The sequence below is a fragment of the Coregonus lavaretus genome (genome assembly GCF_964263955.1).
Source record: "Coregonus lavaretus genome assembly, chromosome: 29".
NCBI lineage: Eukaryota > Metazoa > Chordata > Actinopteri > Salmoniformes > Salmonidae > Coregonus > Coregonus lavaretus.
The window spans coordinates 40,527,305-40,550,724 of record NC_140016.1 but is presented as its reverse complement, the minus strand read 5'-3'; the positions used below and the strand labels follow the sequence as shown (position 1 = coordinate 40,550,724).

Below are 23,420 nucleotides of genomic sequence, written 5' to 3'. Positions count from 1 at the left end.
CGAAAAAGTTATTGATGGCTTCAACAAAAAAAGTGGTTTGCAATTTTCATTCCTACTCATGAACCGCCGTTTGAGTTGTGTGGTTGCAATATCAACAGTCCCTTATCTCTGGTATATCTTGGCATGTATCATTCAAGACTAAGTTTAAATTGTGTGCAGCGCAATGGACATATAATGCACAATGTCTCAGGAAAGACTGTCTGCGTTGGCAATCCTCAGTATAGAAAACAGTTGGGCCTGCAACCTGGAGATCAGGAGAGTCTCTCAAGTTGGATTTAATTTAATTTAGGACTAATTTAATTTACCTTGAATATTGCAGCCCATTTGTGTAGGCTATTAGCCAGACAAAACCAGCTGAGTTCAACAATAAATAGTGGCTGAATTTATCCTCAAGCCGACTACATTTTTCCTAATTGTTAGGCTATTTGATGTGTAATTTTTATAAAAAGTTTATAAATAGCACCTAAATCACAGCTAAAGACGATATATACTGTAGCTATAGATAGTACACTGCATAATGAAACAATCCCTAGTAAGCTAGTGTTGAGGGTGGACTGACTGCATTATTTGGCATTACAGTGCCTTACAAAAGTATTCAACCCCCTTGGCATTTTTCTTATTTTGTTGCATTACAATCTGTAATTTAAATGGATTTTTATTTGGAATTCATGTAATGGACATAAACACTCTGGGTCTGAACACCTCCCTATGCAACTGGATCCTGGACTTCCTGACGGGCTGACTTCAGGTGGGGAGGGTAGGCAACATCACCTCCGCCACGCTGACCCTCAACACAGGGGCCCCACAGTTGTGTGTGCTTAGTCCCCTCCTCTACTCCCTGTTCACCCACGACTGCGTGGCCACGCACGACTCCAACACCATCATCAAGTTTGCTGATGACACGACAGTGGTAGGCCTTATCACCGGCGACGATGAGTCAGCCTACAGGGAGGAGGTCAGTGACCTGGCAGTGTGGTGCCAGAACAACAACCTTTACCTCAACGTCAGTAAGACCAAGGAGCTGATCGTGGACTACAGTAAATGGGGGTGGGCGAGCACGCCCCCATCCACATCGACGGTGCCGCAGTGGAGCAGGTTGAAAGCTTCAAATTCCATGGTGTTCCTAAAGACTTAAAATTTTATAAACACACGCGTACAGTCGTGAAGAAGGCGTGACAGTGTTTGGCATGGGCCCTCAAAAACTAAAAAAGTTCTAAAGCTGTACCATTGAGAACATTTTGACTGGCTGCATCACTGTCTGGTATGGCAATAGCAACGCCCTCAATCGCATGCCGCTACAGAGAGTGGTGCGGACAGCCCAGTACATATCTGGATCCGAGCTCCCTGCCATCCAGGACATCTACAGTTGAAGTCGGAAGTTTACATACATCTTAGCCAAATACATTTAAACTCAGTCCTCTGGTCTGATGAAACAAAAATAGAACTGTTTGGAGGAAAAAGGGGGTTGCTTGCAAGCCGAAGAACACCATCCCAACCATGAAGCACGGGGGTGGCAGCATCATGCTGTGACACTCTGGCTCCAGGGACTCTGATTGTTGAGCCAGGGTTGTTATTTTCATTTAGGGTGTATTTCTATGTTGGATCTAGTTGTTCATTTCTATGTTTGGTTTTGTTGTTGATTTAGTCATATGACTCCCAATCGGAGGTAACGAGTGTCAGCTGTCGGCTCGTTATCTCTGATTGGGAGCCATATTTATACTGTGTGGTTTCTCCTTGGTTTTGTGGGTTTTTGTTCCATGTTTCTGTCAGTGTTACAGAGGACTTCACTATCGTCATTTGTTGTTTTTTCGTGGTTGCTTTATTAAATAAAGTCATCATGTTCACTCCACGCGCTGCGTATTGGTCCGCTTCTTCAGACGATCGTGACAGAAAAACCCACCATAGAAGGACCAAGCAGCGTGTCCAGGAGCAAGACAGCTGGACATGGGAGGAAGCGCCTGGTAAGGAAATCGAGAGGCTGGCGATGGCCCAGGTGGGCAAATCGTGGTCCTGGGAGGACATGCTCGGGGGCAAGGGACCTTGGGGGAAGATCAAGGCCCTGGCGAGAGAGGAGCAACGGCGTCAGCAGGGCCATCATCGTTGGAAGGACGAGAGGCAACCCCAAAAAGTTTTTGGGGGGGGGCACATGGCTTGGACGACGGGGCTAACGGAGGCAGAGAAGGGGCGAATTCAAGAGGCAACCAGGTTACGGGGGTCACTGGCCAAAGTAGGGAAAGGAGATGTAGAGACACGGCGTGAGAGACTGAGGTGTGTATCCAGTCCGGTCCGGCCCGTTCCAGTTCCCGGGGTAGAGCCAGTGGTGTGTGCCTCCAGTACGGTCCGGCCTGTTACGACCCCTCGCACCAAGGATACGGTGCGCTTCGCCAGCCCGGCCCGGCCTGTTCCGGCCACTCGCACCAGGGATACGGTGCGCTTCGCCAGCCCGGCCCGGCCTGTTCCGGCCACTCGCACCAGGGATACGGTGCGCTTCGCCAGCCCGGCCCGGCCTGTTCCGGCCACTCGCACCAGGGATACGGTGCGCTTCGCCAGCCCAGCCCGGCCTGTTCCGGCCACTCGCACCAGGGATACGGTGCGCTTCGCCAGCCCGGCCCGGCCTGTTCCGGCCACTCGCACCAGGGATACGGTGCGCTTCGCCAGCCCAGCCCGGCCTGTTCCGGCCACTCGCACCAGGGATACGGTGCGCTTCGCCAGCCCGGCCCGGCCTGTTCCGGCCACTCGCACCAGGGATACGGTGCGCGTCGCCAGCCCGGCCCGGCCTGTTCTGGCCACTCGCACCAGGGATACGGTGCGCGTCGCCAGCCCTTTCCCACCAGTGCCTACACCACGCCCCAAGCCTCCTGTGTGTCTCCCGAGTCCTGTGCGTCCTGTTGCTGCTCTCCGCACTAGGCTTAATGTGAGTCCCCAGGGTCCAGCATGCCCTGTTCCGGCTCTCCGCACTAGCCCTTATGTGCGTTCCCAGGGTCCAGCATGCCCTGTTGCTTCTCCCCGCACTAGCCCTGAGATGCGTGTCCTCAGCCCGGTACCTCCTGTTCCGGCACCACGCACCAGGCCTACGATGCGCCTCAGACGGCCAGAGTCTGCCGTCTGCCCAACGGGGCCTGAACTGTCCGTCTGCCCAACGCCGTCTGAACTGCCCGTCTGCCCAACGGGGCCTGAACTGTCCGTCTGCCCAATGCCGTCTGAACTGTCCGTCTGCCCAACGGCGCCTGAACTGCCCGTCTGCCCAACGCCGTCTGAACTGTCCGTCTGCCAAGCGCCGCAGGAACTGCCCGTCTGTACTGAGCCTGCAAAGCCGCCCGTCTGCCATGAGCCTTCAGAGCCGTCCGCCAGACCGGAGCCGCTAGAGCTCTCCGCCAGACAGGAGCAGCCAGAGCCTTCCGCCAGACAGGATCAGCCAGAGCCTTCCGCCAGACAGGAGCAGCCAGAGCCTTCCGCCAGACAGGATCAGCCAGAGCCTTCCGCCAGACAGGATCAGCCAGAGCCTTCCGCCAGACAGGATCAGCCAGAGCCTTCCGCCAGACAGGATCAGCCAGAGCCTTCTGCCAGACAGGATCAGCCAGAGCCTTCCGCCAGCCAGGATCCGCCAGAGCCGTCCAGCCAGGATCCGCCAGAGCCGTCCAGCCAGGATCCGCCAGAGCCAGCCAGCCAGGATCCGCCATTCAGTCCGGTGCTGCCCCTCAGGCCGGTGCTGCCCCTTAGTCAGGTACTGTCCCTTAGTCCGGTGCTGCCCCTTAGTCCGGTGCTGCCCCTTAGGCCGGTGCCGCCCCTTAATTCAGTGGGGTTTAGTTGGGGGGTGGTCATGTGGAGGGGGCTACGGAAGCGGATAGTGACTAAGGTGGGGTGGGGACCACGACCTGGGCCAGAGCCGCCACCATGGACAGACGCCCACCCAGACCCTCCCCTAGACTGTATGCTGGTGCGCCCGGAGTTCGCACCTTTAGGGGGGGGTACTGTGACACTCTGGCTCCAGGGACTCTGATTGTTGAGCCAGGGTTGTTATTTTCATTTAGGGTGTATTTCTATGTTGGATCTAGTTGTTCATTTCTATGTTTGGTTTTGTTGTTGATTTAGTCATATGACTCCCAATCGGAGGTAACGAGTGTCAGCTGTCGGCTCGTTATCTCTGATTGGGAGCCATATTTATACTGTGTGGTTTCTCCTTGGTTTTGTGGGTTTTTGTTCCATGTTTCTGTCAGTGTTACAGAGGACTTCACTATCGTCATTTGTTGTTTTTTCGTGGTTGCTTTATTAAATAAAGTCATCATGTTCACTCCACGCGCTGCGTATTGGTCCGCTTCTTCAGACGATCGTGACACATGCTGTGGGGGTGCTTTGCTGCAGGAGGGACTGGTGCACTTCACAAAATACATGGCATCATGAGGAAGGAAAATTATGTGGATATATTGAAGCAACATCTCAAGACATCAGTCAGGAAGTTAAAGCCTTGGTTGCAAATGGGTCTTCCAAATGGACAATGACCCCAAGCATACTTCCAAAGTTGTGGCAAAATGGCTTAAGGACAACAATGTCAAGGTATTGGAGTGGCCGTCACAAAGCCCTGACCTCAATCCTATAGAACATTTGTGGGCAGAACTGAAAAAGCGAGTGCGAGCAAGGAGGCATACAAACCTGACTCAGTTACACCAGCTCTGTCAGGAGGAATGGGCCAAAATTCACCCAACTTATTGTGGGAAGCTTGTGGAAGGCTACCCAAAACGTTTGACACAAGTTAAACAATATAAAGGCAATGCTACAAAATACTAATTGAGTGTATGTAAACTTCTGACCCACTTGGAAGGTGATGAAAGAAAGAAAAGCTGAAATAAATCATTCTCTCTACTATTATTCTGACATTTCACATTCTTAAAATAAAGTGGTGATCCTAATTGATCTAAGACAGGGAATTTTTACTAGGATTAAATGTCAGGAATTGTGAAAAACTGAGTTTAAATGTATTTGGCTAAGGTGTATGTAAACTTCCGACTTCAACTGTATATACCTCCATCACTCCAGTATCCCTGCACATTGTACATGTAATATTGGAACTGACACTGTATATAGTATGCTTAGTTACTTATTGTGTTCATATTTCTTCTTATTTTTGTATTTTTTTGTATTACATTGTTACTGATTATTGCATTGTGATCGAGATGTAGTTGTCCCTGATTGCACTGACTTTGCTCACATCTGCTTGTTTGAAGAAGTGTAGTTACTGTGATCAAGATGTGGTTGTCCCACTGGCTATCCTAAGTTGAATGCACCAATTTGTAAGTCGCTCTGGATAAGAGCGTCTGCTAAATGACTTAAGTGTAAATGTAAATGTAGGGTTTTGAGTTTGCAAGAAAGGTATTTCACTGTACTTGTGCAGGTGACATTCACACTTGAAACTAGAAACTAGTAGTACAGTATTGTAGGATTATTTTATGAGATATTATTATTTTCTAAGTCACTGTTGTGTAGTTCTGAAATGTGTAGAATCAGTTGATGTGAATTGTAATGTTCATGCATGATCTAACTAGCAACTAGCATCTGCTGTATTTTGATTAGTCAGATGTTGTTAATTGTTTTGAGCAATAACAGAAAGTACTTGAGTTGATGCATGGCATTAATTAATTATATCTGCCAAAGAGTAATCTGTTTTCATCCTGTGTTTGTCTATATAGAGAGTCATCTATCCACCATATAAAGAACCCTCAAACTACACTGGTGGCAATGAGTTGGATCAACACACAGTGAGTAAAGTCTCTGAACATATTTTCCACATCATGACACAGATAACGTGATTTGAGACTTTTGTGTTGTACAGTAATTGGTGAAACTTTAATTAAAGAACGTCAGTGTTTGGTTGGTAATCTGCCTGTGGAGTGTTTGGCCCGTGCAGTGTGAGATCACTGGTCCAGATGGCTGTGTGTGTGTGTGTGTGTGTGTGTGTGTGTGTGTGTGTGTGTGTGTGTGTGTGTGTGTGTGTGTGTGTGTGTGTGTGTGTGTGTGTGTGTGTGTGTGTGTGTGTGTGTGTGTGTGTGTGTGTGTGTGTGTGTGTGTGTTAATGTAGCTTGCTTCAGCTTACTGTGATTAAGGCCCACTCTACTGTTTTAGTGCTACGTGCCTTGGCTCCACAGGGAAAATAGATGGTAGGTCACACTCTGAAAGACACTCCACATAACCAGGGTATTTCTATCAGTGGCCTAACAGCCAGGAGAGGAAAAGTGTGTGTGTGTGTGTGCTTTCATTGTAGGGCCTATATGTTTCGAAATTGATTGCAGGTGTGTGTCTTAACCTCTTAAGGATCGGACCCTTTTTTAAAAATGTTCTCCTAAAATGACATACCCAAATCTAACTGCCTGTAGCTCAGGAGGCTAACTGCCTGTAGCTCAGGAGCCTGCTCCTGCCTATTGAAATCACTGGCCACTTTAAGAAATGGAACACTAGTTACTTTAATAATGTTTACATATCTTACACTACTCATCTCATATGTATATACTGTATTGTATTCTATAATATTCTACTGTATCTTAGTCCATGCCGCTCGGTCATTGCTTGTGCATATATGTATATATTCTTAAATTCATTTCCTTACTAGATTTGTGTGTATTGGGTATATGTTGATATTACTTGTTAGATATTACTGTACTGTCGGCGCTAGAAGCACAAGTATTTCGCTACACCCGCAATAACATCTGCTAAACATGTGTATGTGACAAATACAATTTGATTTGATTTGACTTGATTTGACCTGAAGCAAGGATATGCATATTCTTGATACCATTTGATAGGAAACACATAATTTTAGGGGTATGCTTGTCATCGTCAAGGACTAGGGAGTGTTTTTTGGGAAAAAAAGAAACGGAACAGAGCTTAGCAGAGGAAAAATCCTAGAGGAAAACCTGGTTCAGTCTGCTTTCCAACAGACACTGGGAGACAAATTCACCTTTAAGCAGGACAATAACCTAAAACATAAGGCCAAATCAACACTGGAGTTGATTACCAAGACGACATTGAATGTTTCTGATTGGCCTAGTTACAGTTTTGACTTAGATGGGTAAAAAAATATAAATATCAATTTTGAATTCAGGCTGTAACACAGCACAATGTGGAATAAGTCAAGGGGTATGAATACTTTCTGAAGGCACTGTATGGAAATATGTTTTATTGTCACATAAACCGGATAAGTGCAGTGAAATGTGTTGTTTTACAGGGTCAGCTATAGTACTACGGCGCCCGTGGAGCAAATTAGGGTTGAGTGCCTTTCTCAAGGGCACAGACAGATTTTTCACCTTGTCGGCTCGGATTTTCAAACCAGCGACCTTACTGGCCCAACGCTCTAACCGCTAGGCTACCTGCCATTTTTAGAACATATTTAAGTTTTACCCTATATTACCACAACATTCTCATTGTAGCTACTTAAAGAAAGTTTGAATACATCCCCATTAAGTTCCTCTCCAGAATTAACATTTGAGGACTGTATTGTCAGTATATAGCCATGGCAGTATGGTCAATCAGGAATTCCATGCTTCCCTTTAAGCCTTCTTAGACATAACCCAGGGAAATACTGGTAACTAGGTTATTCAACATCACTTCACCCATCCTCTTTATACAGTGAGGGAAAAAAGTATTTGATCCCCTGCTGATTTTGTACGTTTGCCCACTTACAAAGACATGATCTGTCTATAATTTTAATGGTAGGTTTATTTGAACAGTGAGAGACAGAATAACAACAAAAAATTCCAGAAAAACGCATGTTAAAAATGTTATAAATTGATATGCATTTTAATGAGGGAAATATGTTTTTGACCCCTCTGCACAACATAACTTAGTACTTGGTGGCAAAACCCCTGTTGGCAATCACAGAGGTCAGACGTTTCTTGTAGCTGGCCACCAGGTTTGCACACATCTCAGGAGGGATTTTGTTCCACTCCTCTTTGCAGATCTTCTCCAACATTTACATTTTTACATTTTAGTCATTTAGCAGACGCTCTTATCCAGAGCGACTTACAGGAGCAATTAGGGTTAAGTGCCTTGCTCAAGGGCACATTAACGTCATTTAGCAGACGCTCTTATCCAGAGCGACTCACAAATTGGTGCGTTCACCCTATAGCCAGTGGGATAACCACTTTACAATTTGGGGGGGGGGGTTAGAAGGATTACTTTATCCTATCCCAGGTATTCCTTAAAGAGGTGGGGTTTCAAATGTCTCCGGAAGGTGGTGAGTGACTCCGCTGTCCTGGCGTCGTGAGGGAGCTTGTTCCACCATTGGGGTGCCAGAGCAGCGAACAGTTTTGACTCCAAGTCATTAAGGTTTCGAGGCTGACGTTTGGCAACTCGAACCCTCAGCTCCCTCCACAGATTTTCTATGGGATTAAGGTCTAGAGACTGGCTAGGCCACTCCAGGACCTTTATGTGCTTCTTCTTGAGCCACTCATTTGTTGCCTTGGCTGTGTGTTTTTGGGTATTTGTCATGCTGGAATACCCATCCAAGACCCATTTTCAATGCCCTGGCTGAGGGAAGGAGGTTCTCACCCAAAATTTGACGGTACATGGCCCCGTCGATCGTCCCTTTGATGCGGTGAAGTTATCCTGTCACTTTAGCAGAAAAACACCCCCAAAGCATAATGTTTCCACCTCCATGTTTGATGGTGGGGATGGTGTTCTTGGGGTCATAGGCAGCATTCCTCCTCCGCCAAACACGGCGAGTTGAGTTGATGCCAAAGAGCTCAATTTTGGTCTCATCTGACCAAAACACTTTCACGCAGTTCTCCTCTGAATCATTCAGATGTTCATTGGCAAACTTCAGACGGCCCGGTATATGTGCTTTCTTGAGCAGGGGGACCTTGTGGGCGCTGCAGGATTTGAGTCCTTCACGGCGTAGTGTGTTACCAATTGTTTTCTTGGTGACTATGGTCCCAGCTGCCTTGATATCATTGACAAGATCCTCCCGTGTAGTTCTGGGCTGATTCCTCACCATTCTGATGATCATTGCAACTCCACGAGGTGAAATCTTGCATGGAGCCCTAGGCCGAGGGAGACTGACAAATCCTTTGTGTTTCTTCCATTTGCGAATAATCGCACCAACTGTTGTCACCTTGGCGATGGTCTTGTAGCCCATTCCAGCCTTGTGTAGGTCTACAATCTTGTCCCTGACATCCTTGGAGAGCTCTTTGGTCTTGCCCATGGTGGAGAGTTTGGAATCTGATTGATTGATTGCTTCTGTGGACAGGTATCTTTTATACAGGTATCAAGCTGAGATTAGGAGCACTCCCTTTAAGAGTGTGCTCATAATCTCAGCTCTTTACCTGTATAAAAGACACCTGGGACCCAGAAATCTTTCTGATTGAGAGTGGGTCAAATACTTATTTCCCTCATTAAAATGCAAATCAATTCATAACATGTGTTTTTCTGGATTTTGTTGTTGTTATTCTGTCTCTCACTGTTCAAATAAACCTACCATTAAAATTATAGACTGATCATTTCTTTGTCAGTGGGCAAACGTACAAAATCAGCAGGGGATCAAATACTTTTTTCCCTCACTGTATGCTGCGTACTTCTGGGCCCATATTTAAAAGGTATCCAAGACAGTGCTGAACACTTGCTTTTCAGATCATGAAAAATAAGATAGGGGGACAATGTCAAGTGTCTCAAAATAGTAATGATATTAGGTGAATTTTTTTGGTGGCCAATATTGTCAATCAGGACACAGAACAGTGTATTAGTTATTAACATGTTCCCATCCTCTTCATACATTATGTATTTGTAACACTGTATTTTGTGATTTTTTTCTTCATCACATTTTGAAAGTCTTTAGAAATGTGATTTTAGTTGCATAGAGCTTCCTTTACATAACTTGTATATTCAAATGCTTCTCAAATACAGACTAAGAACCTTCAAACCAAACAAACAAAAACAATTTAAACTTTTCTCAATTTAAAATCAAAACAAATACAGATGCATGCAATACCATTCTGAAAAAATGTATGATACATACAGTGGGGAGAACAAGTATTTGATACACTGCCAATTTTGCAGGTTTTCCTACTTACAAAGCATATAGAGGTCATAGGTACACTTCAACTGTGAGAGACGGAATCTAAAACAAAAATCCAGAAAATCACATTGTATGATTTTTAAGTAATTAATTTGCATTTTATTGCATGACATAAGTATTTGATCACCTACCAACCAGTAAGAATTCCGGCTCTCACAGACCTGTTAGTTTTTCTTTAAGAAGCCCTCCTGTTCTCCACTCATTACCTGTATTAACTGCACCTGTTTGAACTCGTTACCTGTATAAAAGACACCTGTCCACACACTCAATCAAACAGACTCCAACCTCTCCACAATGGCCAAGACCAGAGAGCTGTGTAAGAACATCAGGGATACAATTGTAGACCTGCACAAGGCTGGGATGGGCTACAGGACAATAGGCAAGCACCTTGGTGAGAAGGCAACAACTGTTGGCGCAATTATTAGAAAATGGAAGAAGTTCAAGATGACGGTCAATCACCCTCGGTCTGGGGCTCCATGCAAGATCTCACCTCGTGGGGCATCAATGATCATGAGGAAGGTGAAGGATCAGCCCAGAAGTACACGGCAGGACCTGGTCAATGACCTGAAGAGAGCTGGGACCACAGTCTCAAAGAAAACCATTAGTAACACACTACGCCGTCATGGATTAAAATCCTGCAGCACACGCAAGGTCCCCCTGCTCAAGCCAGCACATGTCCAGGCCCGTCTGAAGTTTGCCAATGACCATCTGGATGATCCAGAGGAGGAATGGGAGAAGGTCATGTGGTCTGATGAGACAAAAATATAGCTTTTTGGTCTAAACTCCACTCGCTGTGTTCGGAGGAAGAAGAAGGATGAGTACAACCCCAAGAACACCATCCCAACGTGAAGCATGGAGGTGGAAACATCATTCTTTGGGGATGCTTATCTGCAAAGGGGACAGGACGACTGCACCATAATAAGGGGAGGATGGATGGGGCCATGTATCGCGAGATCTTGGCCAACAACCTCCTTCCCTCAGTAAGAGCATTGAAGATGGGTCGTGGCTGGGTCTTCCAGCATGACAACGACCCGAAACACACAGCCAGGGCAACTACGGAGTGGCTCCGTAAGAAGCATCTCAAGGTCCTGGAGTGGCCTAGCCAGTCTCCAGACCTGAACCCAATAGAAAATCTTTGGAGGGAGCTGAAAGTCCTTATTGCCCAGCGACAGCCCCGAAACCTGAAGGATCTGGAGAAGGTCTGTATGGTGGAGTGGGCCAAAATCCCTGCTGCAGTGTGTGCAAACCTGGTCAAGACCTACAGGAAACGTATGATCTCTGTAATTGCAAACAAAGGTTTCTGTACCAAATATTAAGTTCTACTTTTCTGATGTATCAAATACTTATGTCATGCAATAAAATGCAAATTATTACTTAAAAATCATACAATGTGATTTTCTGGATGTTTGTTTTAGATTCCGTCTCTCACAGTTGAAGTGTACCTATGATAAAAATTACAGACCTCTACATGATTTGTAAGTAGGAAAACCTGCAAAATCGGCAGTGTATCAAATACATGTTCTCCCTACTGTAAATATACAAAAACAAATTCAGGTTCAATGCAATAACCTTTTTGAAATAAAAAAGGTAAATTGCAGCCATTTTTAAATCAATATCAAATAATTTCTGGGTAACAACTAAGTACCTTACTGTGATTGTTTTCAATAAAAAGGGTCCCAAAAAAACACAATAGCAAAGAGCAAAATCATAAAATACAGTTTTACAAGTACAGAGCATATGAAGAAGATGGGAACATTTTAATAACTCACATTCTTACAACATTATAGGAATGTCATCACAACTGATGAGTCACACCTGTAACATTCTCACCCACTTAATGAGTACAAAAAAAAACTGCTAAATAGCATACGTGCAATAAGAATTCACTCAGATTAGAAAAATATATATTACACAAGAAGTGTCACACAAAAGATTAGCCCTCATAAATAAAATGTACAAAGTCCCCTTGAAAATAAAGTCCTCCAATACCTGCCTGTAGCTACCCCACATGGTGTCTAGGGCAGCCATTTTGTATTTTGCCATCCTCTGCTTCCTCTTTACCTGGTCAACCTGGGGCATCAGGCTTGTGGTAGCCCCACTCCTCCATTGGGCCGGCATCTTGACTGCCAGGCAACGATGGGTGTGACATCCAGCACCTGCCCATCCCGGTCACCTCAGTCCCACCGCTTACCCACTTTGAGTGGACTACTCTGTCCAGCTGTTTTCAGCCCCCACTGCAGTGACCTGTCCTCTTGGCTGGCACATCCCACTCAGCCTCACCAGGCCACACACCTCCAGACATGTCCTTAGAGCTGCTCAGCCTTCACCCTTAGGGCACCTTAACACACTCCAGGCAAGTTAGGTCACACAAAGGTCTCTCAGACCAATAGGGGATGGCTTCCTCTTCTGCCCCAGTTGCACCCAGAACAACCCATGGGAGAGATACATGCAGCTCAAGTCAATTAACCAATACAAAAGAGTCACACCTGTGACACAAATATTATCTGAATGTCAGCACAACTGGACAGTTGTTTTGGGAACCTACACCACATAACCAAAGGTATGCGGACACCTGCTCGTCAAACATCTCATTCCAAAATCATTGGCATTAATATGGAGTTGGTTCCCCTTTGCTGCTACAACAGCCTCCACTCTTCTGGGAAGACTTTACACTAGATGTTGGAACATTGCTGCGGGGACATGCTTCCATTTAGCCACAAGAGCATAAGTGAGGTCGGGCGAGGATGTTGGGTGATTAGGCCTGGCTCACAGTCAGCATTCCAATTCATCCCAAAGGTGCTCGATGGGATTGAGGTCAGGGCTCTGTGCAGGCCAGTCAAGTTCTTCCACACCGATTTCGACAAACCATTTCTGTATGGACCTCGCTTTGTGCACGGGGGCATTGTCATGCTGAAACAGGAAAGGGCCTTCCCCAAACTGTTGCCACAAAGTTGGAAGCACAGAATCATCTAGAATATAATTGTATGCTGTAGCGTTAAGATTTCCCATCACTGGAACTAAGGGGCCACTGGAACTCTCTTGGCATCCGGCAAACCCAGATTTGTCCGTCGGACTGTCAGATGGTGAAGCATGATTCATCCAGAGAATGCGTTTCCACTGCTCCAGAGTCCAATGGTGGCGAGCTTTACATCACTCAAGCCGACGCTTGGCATTACGCTTGGTGATCTTAGACTTGTGTGCGCTGGTCAGCAATGAAAACCCATTTCATAAAGCTCCCGACGAACAGTTATTGTGCTGATGTTGCTTCCAGAGGCAGTTTGGAACACAGTAGTGAGTGTTGCAACCGAGGACAGACGATTTTTGCGTGCTACTCGCTTCAGCACTCGGTGGGCCCGTTCTGTGAGCTTGTGTGGCCTACCACATTGCGGCTGAGTCGTTGTTGCTCCTAAAAGTTTCCACTTCACAATAACAGCACTTACAGTTGACCGAGGAGCTCTAGCAGGGTAGAAATTTGACAAACTGACTTGTTGGAAAGGTGGCATCCTATGAAGGTGCCACGTTGAAAGTCACTGAGCTCTTCAGTGAGGCCATTCTACTACAAATGTTTGTCTATGGAGATTGCATGGCTGTGTTCTCGATTTTATACACCTGTCAGCAACGGGTGTGGTTGAAATAGCCCAATCCACTAATTTGAAGGGGTGTCCACATACCTTTGTATATACAGTGCATTCGGAAATTATTCAGACGCCTTGACTTTTTCCACATTTTACTATGTTACAGCCTTATTCTAAAATGGATTAAATTGTTAATGAAATATAATTTGTTATTAAAAGCATTCTTTGAATGTTTTTGGGATGTTATCATCCTAATGTTAGATAAAACCCTAACTACAACTTATTGGGAATCTTTGCTAATGTTCTTGGAATGTTCACGGTTTGCTGGGTGCTTGCTAATCAGTCTCATAAGGCCCAACTTCAGATGACCGGTAAACTCCAGAAATACCATCTTCAGAAATAATATTCCAATATCCTTTCTTCTCCATACTTCCTTCATTACTCAGCATACAATTTGTAATTGGATGCAACTTGTAAAATGTGTAGTAAATGCTTGGTCTGGATCACTAGGAATGCCTTGAACGACATGCAATCCCTTGAAACTAACAAAGTTTCACAGCAAGTGAGAGAGAGTGAAAGAGAGAGGGAGACAGAGAAATAGAGAGAGAACAAGAATGAGAAAGAGGTGAAGGAAGTATCAAGAGGAAACTGCTCTCTCTCTCTTTCATCCCCCTTTCCCCTCTCCCCTTCCGCCCGCAGACCTCTCACCCGTAACCGGCATAAAACAATAGCCGGTCTCTGGCATTTAGATGGTTTAATGTAGGATTGTTCTTCATTAACTATCCTTTAGTCCTGATCTGAGGGCCGATCCATTTGCTAATAATCTCCTGCACCTTGTATTATCCATCAATGTCTTTGTTCTCCTTTCGTAATGACTTTCTTCCCCTATAGCGCGGCCATGATTAGACAGTGTTTATGAAAAAGGAACGCACCGGGCTACTCTTTGGGATCGATGGCAGTGCATGTTCAAAATATCAATCACTGTCTGCTTGCGTTAGTCGTGTGTTAGCCGCCCGCAAGCTAGGCTATCAGGTTAATCAGGGGGCTGAGAGCGGGCTCTGTTTTGGGCTGTGGACCTTATGAAGGGATGTCGGAGAATACGATTATTGTCAGATCAGTGTGAGTGTGTTGGGGTGAGGGCGTGAGTGTGTGTATGAGGGTGGGTGTGGTGGGTTGTGTGTGTGTTTCCAAAAGTGTGTTGTGTGTGTTGGGGGGTGGGGTATTTCGTGGTGGTGTTGCCACAAATTGACTCAAAGAGAAACCTTCAAAATGTGTGTGTTCGCTCGCAGCCTCATCACGGCCACGCGTATGAAAGGGACGCCTGTTTGCAGAGAGCGCCATTGACATTCCTCTGATAAGAGTTCCTCTTCCTCCCCCCTTTCTTTGCCTCCTCCCTGCCTCCTTCCCTCCCCCTATCTTATTAACCGTCGTCTGGGAATGCCAGGGATCTTTATCAAAACATTCCTTGCTGTCATCTCTTTCCCCTCAACCTGCATCCTCCGTGCAGTCCCTTGCTCGCTCCCCCCTCCTCCCTCCATCCCCCTCTCTCCGCCACACAGGCCCCTTATCAGATGCATGCTGGACGCAAAAACAAAGACTGCCATGCTTTTGCCTCATTATTTTGTAATTTCACAACCCAATAACTTTGCTTCTCCGAAGAGAGAAATACGTCCCACGTCGCGATGTGAGGATGCTGAAAGAGTAGAAAACAGAAGAAACAAAAGAGAAAATGGAGAGAGCAAGACAAGTGGCATGTGTTCCAGGTTGGAAGGGGAGCTGTTGGAGAGGGATGGAGGGAGGAAGGGAGGGAAAAAAGGAGGGAAAAGGGAAGAAAGAGGATGTGATGCGTCAGATCGCTTCTAGAGTCTGGGCCTATGATTTCTTGCATGAAGGTCGAAAACAAATGATTTTGCCTCTCTTTAGAGGTTTGTGTTTGTGTGTGTGCTTCCATCAGCATTGAGGAGTAACGGAATACATGTAAACGGATGACGTTATTGATGACAAAAATACTATAACTGTAATCCACTACTTTACCAGCAAAAATATTGTAATCAGATTACAGATAACTTTGAAAAACTAGATGATTACTTCTAGGATTACTTTTAAATTTAGAAAGGATGTTTGTGAAAACATTCTTTATGACACCTTTCTGTTTTCTATGTCTTCTAATGTTGCGACTGCTGTCGGCATCCAATAATAAGCCTATACAGTGCCTTCGGAAAGTACTCATATCTCTTGACTTTTTCCAAATTTCGTTAGGTTACAGCCTTATTCTAAAATTGATTAAATTGTTTTCTTCCCTCATCAATCTACACACAATACCCCATAATTATAAAGCATTATCATAATGGGGGTGAACCTTCGCCCCAGTCTGAGGTCCTAAGCGCTCTGGAGCAAGGATCTCTCTGTACTTTGCTCCGTTCATCTTTGCCTCGATCCTAGTCTCCCAGTCCCTGCCACTGAAAAACACCCCCAGAGCATGCTGCTGCCACTCTACTCCAGAGGTGACGCTTGGCATTCAGGCCAAAGAGTTGAAACTTGGTTTCATCAGACCAGAGAATCTTGTTTCTCATGGTCTGAGAGCCTTTAGGTGCCTTTTGGCAAACTCCAAGCGGGCTGTCATGTGCCTTTTACTGAGGAGTGGCTTCCATCTGGCCACTCTACCATAAAGGCTTGATTGGTGGAGTGCTGCAGAGATGGTTGTCCTTCTGGAAGGTTCTCCCATCTCCACAGAGGAACTCTAGAGCTCAGAGTGACCATCGGGTTCTAGATCACCTCCCTGACCAAGGCCCTTCTCCCCTGATTGCTCAATTTGGCTGGGCGGCCAGCTCTAGGAAGACTTGGTGGTTCCAAACTTCTTCCATTTAAGAATGATGGAGGCCACTGTGTTCTTGGGGACCTTCAATGCTGCAGAACATGTTTTGTACCCTTCCCCAGATCTGTGCCTCGACACAATTCTGTCTCGGAGCTCTACGGACAATTCCTTCCACCTCATGGCTTGGTTTTTGCTCTGACATGCGCTGTCAACTGTGGGACCTTATATAGACAGGTGTGTGCCTTTCCAAATCAATCATGTCCAATCAATTGAATTTACCACAGGTGGACTCCAATCAAGTTGTAGAAACATCTCAAGGATGATAAATGGAAATAGGATGCACCTGAGCTCAATTTCGAGTCTCATAGCAAAGGGTCTGAATACTTATGTACATTTATTTTTTATACATTTGCTAAAAAATCTAAAAATATGTTTTTAGCTTTGTCATTATGGGATATTGTGTGTAGATTGCTGAGGGTGTTTTTTTATTTAATCAATTTTAGAATAAGGCTGTACCGAAACAAAATGTGGAAAAAGACAAAGGGTCTAAATACTTTCCATTAGGCACTGTATAGGCTAATCTTTGGATACCAACTTGAATAAACGCTTGGAGCCTGGTAAGGACAACAGCAGTGGTGTAGCCTACGGGCGATAAGGATATCCTCTTTGGCCTATTATTGATATCTACAGTACATAGCGCAATAACATGAATCATGCTGCTCTCTTATGGATTGTGGTTGTTGTAGATGGATGTTCACAATTGTATAGGTTTATTTTAACTCAATAATGGTTGAAGTTTAAGCTGCCTATCAATCATTGTTTTTGCGACCAGTGGACAGCCAGTGGAAAATGTGCTCTTGCAACAGCTGCACAGTACGGATCCCAGCCTATGGAATCAAAGTTTGGAGTTCCTACCTTCTAAACACCTCCGTGGTAACCGTGGTATTGTGCCCCACACATACTGTCAAATGTACTGTTTAATTTAAGAAGTTCCCGAGTGGGGCCTTTATTGCTCAATCTAAATAGTGCTGATAAAAAAACGTCCATTGGCTCAAACTCGTGCACGTTTGATAGACCTAAACAGTTGCACATAGAGTACCATAAGGAGATGGTCAAAGAGAGCAATGGTGGAAGCAGAAGCACTGCTTGATTCTGTTGGTGCGAGTGAAGATGAGTGGAATACTGTAACATCTAAAAATGGAGCTAAAAGGGCTAAAGTTGTAAATCAAGATAAGCCTCGGTATGATAATGCCTCATTCCTTGTTGGAGTGCGTTTCATGATCTTGTTTTTTTGGGAAACCCATTTGCGGTCATAAAGATGGTGAAGGATGCATTGGGAGAAGTGGAGTCAGTCAGAGAGACCAGGAGTGGTATGAAAGCACAGTGGATGTACAAATGTGCAAATGATCAACGCATGAAGTGGAATACTATGATTATCGATAAAAGGTGTTATATCTGGCGTCTCGATGGATACCTCGATGGATATATTGATGGATATCGCTTAACCCGCACTGTGAATAGAAAGGAGGAAAGCCTTTCTGTATTATTGATGTTTGATTAAGATTTCTCCCGACCCATGTAAAGCTGAGATATGCGGCGCATAAGCCACTTCAATGTCATAAATGTAAAATATTTGGCCACGTGTCAAGTGTTTGCAAACAGAATATCAGTCTGAGGATGCAGGGTGTTAAAATTGTGATGGGAATCACGTTCCAGATTTCCCAGAGTGCTCTGTTAGGGTGAAAATCAAAGTAGGAAGAATCAGGGCTGTCGAGAAGGTCTCCTATGCAGAGGCAGTGAAAATTGTCGAAGCAGCGAGTGGAGATTATGAAGCTATGGCAGTGGATGCCCAACAGTCTGTGGATGTCAGTTAGTTGAGAGATCCTGAAACACTAATCTTGAAGAAGGTTGATTTTGTTGCGTTTATTGCGCAGGTGATTAATTGTACAGGACAAACTAACAAAAAATCGAAGAAACTGGAAATCATTGTAAAAGCGGCTAAAAGGTTCTTGAATCTCCAGGATTTCACGGCTGAAACATTGCAGGGAATACTGTCTGAAGATGCTTCCCCCTCTCAGACCCCAGAGCCTGTGTAGGGATCTGAGTACATTGACTTTTGTTTAGTTTTATGAGAATAATATGAGTGTTTTAAAAAATTTTTAGTTAAAGTATCTCGGTTTTTACCACACTGAGTAGTTGGCGGCAATACACCTTTTTGAATGTAGTCCCCCAATAAAATCTTGAAGAAGAAGAAGACCACAGTATGAGTCATAATACCAATAAAACATAGCATTCAAACAGGGAAATGGTTTCAATCGTTTTTCCATCATTCATTTTTCCCATAGTTGATTTTAGAAACACTTAAAATAAGGGCTGTGTTTCATGTAGGCTTACCCTAGCGAGATGTTGCGATAACCATGTAACAAGGTGGCTTTTATCATGGTGGTCCTCTGTAGCTCAGCTGGTAGAGCACGGCGCTTGTAACGCCAAGGTAGTGGGTTCGATCCCCGGGACCACCCATACACAAAAATATATGCACGCATGACTGTAAGTCGCTTTGGATAAAAGCGTCTGCTAAATGGCATATTATATCATTATATTCGGCTGTATTTACCCCCCAATTTCTTTTAAACACAAATTAGCTGCTAATGTGGCTATCATAAAGAACAACAAATGCCATGATGAGCTGGACGAGACTGCCGAATCAAGGCAAAAGTAAGATTATCTGGATTAACTATTTAATGTTAGCTAAATGTAGTTATTAATAAATTGGATACATTTCTTTAAATGGACAATTCTGAGAACTGTCTTGTGCAAGTTTTAAATTGACACAATACCTGTTAGCAAAGGTGTCAGCTAGAGATGACATGCAGGAGCTTGCAGGGATTTGTAGTTTTGCATGATGTCTACTTTGATGCTAATTAGTGTTTTAGAATTTGAGAGTAAATAGAGCCGAATATATTGATAAAAGTCACCTTGTCCGAGAGAGATTCACATGGTTATCAAAACGTCATGCCAGGGTAAGCCTACACAAAACACAGCCCTTATTGTAAGTGATTCTAAAAATCTCCTATGGAAAAAATTAATGGTGGAAAAACGATAGGAACCATTTCCCTGTTTGATCACTAGGTTTTATGGGTATTATGACACCTCCATTGTGGGGCTTTATTATGGAGATATTAAAGTGTCACCAACAAACACATAAACAATAGGTCTATAGCAAATGCAGTGTATGGCATTCATTTTTCACATGCAAATAGCACTTTTCGAGAGCAGCATTTATTTTTCAACTCAAAACAATAAGCCCAACAAAATAAACAAACAACAGAGTAGGCTAATAAGTCCTTAGTTTTGGGGTTTTGCTCAGGTAAAGCAATTTGACTAATCTATGTTTCCATATTTCCAAGTCCTATTCTTGAAGATCAAAGGGTATTTAATTAATTAGAATAATTGGAAATCTAACAGACTTTGGTTTTTGATATAACGATATAATTAATTAGAATAATTGGAAATCTAACAGACTTTGGTTTTTGATATAACGATATAGCCTAATTTTATTGTTATCTGTACTGAAGTAGAAAGCAATGGGTTAGAAGCCTACATAACCCATAACATTAAATGCAACATCCATTCATGGCCAGCTATGAAAACTCTAACATTGATTAATCCTGCAATAGATGTCGTCCAATTGGTAATATTCAATTTTGTGTTCTTCTAATGCCTAAAGTAACTGAAAGTTCTCCGATTAGGTTACTGAGTTTGGGTAATCCAAAGTTATGTTACTGATGACAGTTATGGACAGGTAACTAGTAACTGTAACGGATTACATTCAGAAAGTAACCTACCCAACCCTGGCTTCCGTACCTACATATCCGTATCAGTAGGTCCGTGTGGCCATACATAGGTGTGTGTGTGTGTGGCTGTATGCTCTCCTCTTTGTTGTCCTAGGAAAATACTTGCATGATTTACATAATTGAGAGAGAGTGTTGGGACCTGTGTCAAGCTACTGGCTAACTGAACCAGATTGGGCATCATGGCAAACAAAGAGTCATTGGGAGCGTTCGTATTGCATCGCCCGGTTCTCGCCTGATTCTCTTCAGGACCAATAAAATTGCCTAAAATGTACAAACTCAGCCCACCTGGAGCATTGGGCAATGCAAATTGAACGACTACTACTACAGCAATATGCCGCTTAGCAGACGCTTTTATCCAAAGCAACTTACAGTCATGCGTGCATACATTTTTGTGTATGGGTGGTCCCAGGGATCGAACCCATTACCCTGGCATTACAGGCGCCGTGCTCTACCAGCTGAGCTACAGAGGACCACGATACTAATACTAATACTACTAGACTAGTAGTATGAACCCCCCCCCCCTTCACCCCCCTCTTTCCACTCATTCAAACACTCTATTAAAGGCGCCAGCTAAAAACTCTAAACCTCAGAGAGATTAATTCTCGCTAGACTTCACACGGCATCGAAATTCCACGCCAAACATCACATTTTTGTTTATCCCATTTTTCTGCCCTGGCTCTCTGTTATGTAAACCGGCAGACTAATAACTGTGAAATGAGCTCTGCAGGGTGGGAGTACAGAGGTAATGGTCTCTGGTAATGACATGTCCCACCGTGTTAAATGTCTAAGAAGGAGGGGGGGCATGAAATGACAGATGAGCACCACCTCAACTTACATGCTCAGGATGGAGGGACAACAGGAAAGGAGGGAGGGAAAGAGAATGGAGGAGAGAGAGAAAGAGGAGCATATTACGATAGAAAAAGCTCACACTCAGACACTGAAAAAAGGAGAAAGAGAACAAGAGCAAGAGAGAGAAGAAAGGATTGAAGTAGAAAAGGGGTCTAAGGTGATTGAGAGATTGATAGAGTTCGGGATAGGGAATGAGATAGTGCCCTCAGTGATCATTATCGGCCTTGAGAAAGGGTGCTTCCTAAAAGGTACGACCCTACTCCCTATATAGTGTAGTACTTTTGTTCAGGGCCCATAGGGCTCTGGTCAAAAGGATGGAGGATATAGGGAGTAGGCCTTCAGCCTCTAGGACTTCATACAAAGTGGAGTTTCAAGTTTTAATGTCACATGCACAAGTACAGTGAATTGCCTTTCTTGCAAGCTCTAAACTCAACAATGCAGTAATCAATAAAAAATGTATAGAACAAATAACATAAGGTATAACAAAAACACACAATAAATAAATAAGAAATATACAGTGGGGGAAAAAAGTATTTAGTCAGCCACCAATTGTGCAAGTTCTCCCACTTAAAAAGATGAGAGAGGCCTGTAATTTTCATCACTATGACAGACAAATTGAGAATTTTTTTCTCCAGAAAATCACATTGTAGGATTTTTTATGAATTTATTTGCAAATTATGGTGGAAAATAAGTATTTGGTCACCTACAAACAAGCAAGATTTCTGGCTCTCACAGACCTGTAACTTCTTCTTTAAGAGGCTCCTCTGTCCTCCACTCGTTACCTGTATTAATGGCACCTGTTTGAACTTGTTATCAGTATAAAAGACACCTGTCCACAACCTCAAACAGTCACACTCCAAACTCCACTATGGCCAAGACCAAAGAGCTGTCAAAGGACACCAGAAACAAAATTGTAGACCTGCACCAGGCTGGGAAGACTGATTCTGCAATAGGTAAGCAGCTTGGTTTGAAGAAATCAACTGTGGGAGCAATTATTAGGAAATGGCAGACATACAAGACCACTGATAATCTCCCTCGATCCGGGGCTCCACGCAAGATCTCACCCCGTGGGGTCAAAATGATCACAAGAACGGTGAGCAAAAATCCCAGAACCACACGGGGGAACCTAGTGAATGACCTGCAGAGAGCTGGGACCAAAGTAACAAAGCCTACCATCAGTAAAACACTACGCAGCCAGGGACTCAAATCCTGCAGTGCTAGACGTGTCCCCCTGCTTAAGCCAGTACATGTCCAGGCCCGTCTGAAGTTTGCTAGAGTGCATTTGGATGATCCAGAAGAGGATTGGGAGAATGTCATATGGTCAGATGAAACCAAAATATAACTTTTTGGTAAAAACTCAACTCGTCGTGTTTGGAGGACAAAGAATGCTGAGTTGCATCCAAAGAACACCATACCTACTGTGAAGCATGGGGGTGGAAACATCATGCTTTGGGGCTGTTTTTCTGCAATGGGACCAGGACGACTGATCTGTGTAAAGGAAAGAATGAATGGGGCCATGTATCGTGAGATTTTGAGTGAAAACCTCCTTCCATCAGCAAGGGCATTGAAGATGAAACGTGGCTGGGTCTTTCAGCATGACAATGATCCCAAACACACCGCCCGGGCAACGAAGGAGTGGCTTCGTAAGAAGCATTTCAAGGTCCTGGAGTGGCCTAGCCAGTCTCCAGATCTCAACCCCATAGGAAATCTTTGGAGGGAGTTGAAAGTCTGTGTTGCCCAGCGACAGCCCCAAAACATCACTGCTCTAGAGGAGATCTGCATGGAGGAATGGGCCAAAATACCAGCAACAGTGTGTGAAAACCTTGTGAAGACTTACAGAAAACGTTTGACATGTGTCATTGCCAACGAAGGGTATATAACAAAGTATTGAGAAACTTTTGTTATTGACCAAATACTTATTTTCCACCATAATTTGCAAATAAATTCATAAAAAATCCTACAATGTGATTTTCTGGATTTTTTTTCCTCATTTTGTCTGTCATAGTTGACATGTACCTATGATGAAAATTACAGGCCTCTCTCATCTTTTTAAGTGGGAGAACTTGCACAATTGGTGGCTGACTAAATACTTTTTTTCCCCACTGTACCTGTTTTGCATTTTCTCTGTCTTTGTGTGTGTGTCTGTGTGTGTGTGTGTGTGTGTGTGTGTGTGCACACCCTTAGGGTGATGCCACAGATAAGGGACCAGGATGCAGAGCCCAAGGCCTCATGTAGCCCTGCAGACAGCCTTATCACCCCCATCATCG

General features: G+C 44.4%; 1 protein-coding gene across 5 annotated transcripts in view; it reads left to right on the top strand.

Annotated features, from left to right (window-relative positions):
• The window catches only part of LOC311105137 (protocadherin-1-like), a 450,002-nt gene that overhangs the window by 111,581 nt on the left and 315,001 nt on the right, over positions 1–23,420 (top strand). For all 5 annotated transcript variants that reach the window (XM_084147163.1, XM_084147166.1, XM_084147165.1 and 2 more), the window contains exon 4: positions 5,685–5,753. In XM_084147163.1, the coding sequence (XP_084003289.1) occupies positions 5,685–5,753 (69 nt within the window). The remainder of the gene's footprint in view (positions 1–5,684; positions 5,754–23,420) is intronic.